This window comes from Coturnix japonica, unplaced genomic scaffold (assembly GCF_001577835.2).
Source record: "Coturnix japonica isolate 7356 unplaced genomic scaffold, Coturnix japonica 2.1 chrUnrandom496, whole genome shotgun sequence".
In the NCBI taxonomy this organism is placed as follows: Eukaryota; Metazoa; Chordata; class Aves; order Galliformes; family Phasianidae; genus Coturnix; species Coturnix japonica.
Window position 1 is genome coordinate 17,549 of NW_015439888.1, and position 871 is coordinate 18,419.

The 871-nt window shown below is 52.5% G+C and overlaps 1 protein-coding gene across 2 annotated transcripts in view; it reads left to right on the forward strand.

Annotated features, from left to right (window-relative positions):
• Positions 1-359, forward strand: part of ASPDH (aspartate dehydrogenase domain containing) — a 17,556-nt gene extending 17,197 nt beyond the window's left edge. For both annotated transcript variants that reach the window (XM_015850605.1, XM_015850606.1), the window contains one exon: positions 60-359. In XM_015850605.1, coding sequence (XP_015706091.1) covers positions 60-97 — 38 coding nt within the window. In that variant the 3' untranslated portion in view covers positions 98-359. The remainder of the gene's footprint in view (positions 1-59) is intronic.
• Positions 360-871: the final 512 nt, after the last annotated feature.

Here is an 871-nt window from a genome sequence, read left to right on the forward strand (position 1 = left end):
CAATAATCCCCTATATCCCACCCCATAACCCCAATAATCCCCTATATCCCACCCCATAGCATGTCGTGGGCATGGAGGCTGTGTCCAGCTCTGCTAAGACCCCATAGACAACCCCAAATGGCCCCATATAAAGGAATGGGGATGGAAGACCCCATAGACGACCCCAATATCCCCCCATATAAAGGAATGGGGATGGAAGACCCCATAGAAGACCCCATATAAAGGAATGGGGATGGAAGACCCCATAGACGACCCCATATAAAGGAATGGGGATGGAAGACCCCATAGATGACCCCAAATACCTCCCCCCCCCCCAATAATGGGGACAATAAAGGGGATAATAAAGGAGATTTGCCCTATATGGACCCTATAAACCCCCCTGAGCCCCATAACGTCCCCATATAGACCCCACAAGGGCCCTATAAACCCCCCCAGCCCCATAAAGGCCCCATAGGGACCCCATTAAGTCCATTCGGCCCCATTAAGACCCTATAAAAGCCCCCTTACCCCATACAGACTCCCTACAGACCCTATATGGGCCCTATAACCCACCCTGAACCCCATAAAGACCCCATTGGGACCCCCCTGGCCCTATAAAGACCCCATAAAGACCCCCTGAACCCATACAGACCCTATACGGACCCTATAACCCACCATGAACCCCATAAAGACCCCATTGGGACCCCCCTGACCCTATAAGACCCCATAAAGACCCCCTGAACCCATACAGACCCTATATGGACCCTATAACCCACCCTGAACCCCATAAAGACCCCATTGGGACCCCCCTGGCCCTATAAAGACCCCCTGAACCCATACAGACCCTATATGGACCCTATAACCCACCCTGAACCCCATAAAGACCCCATTG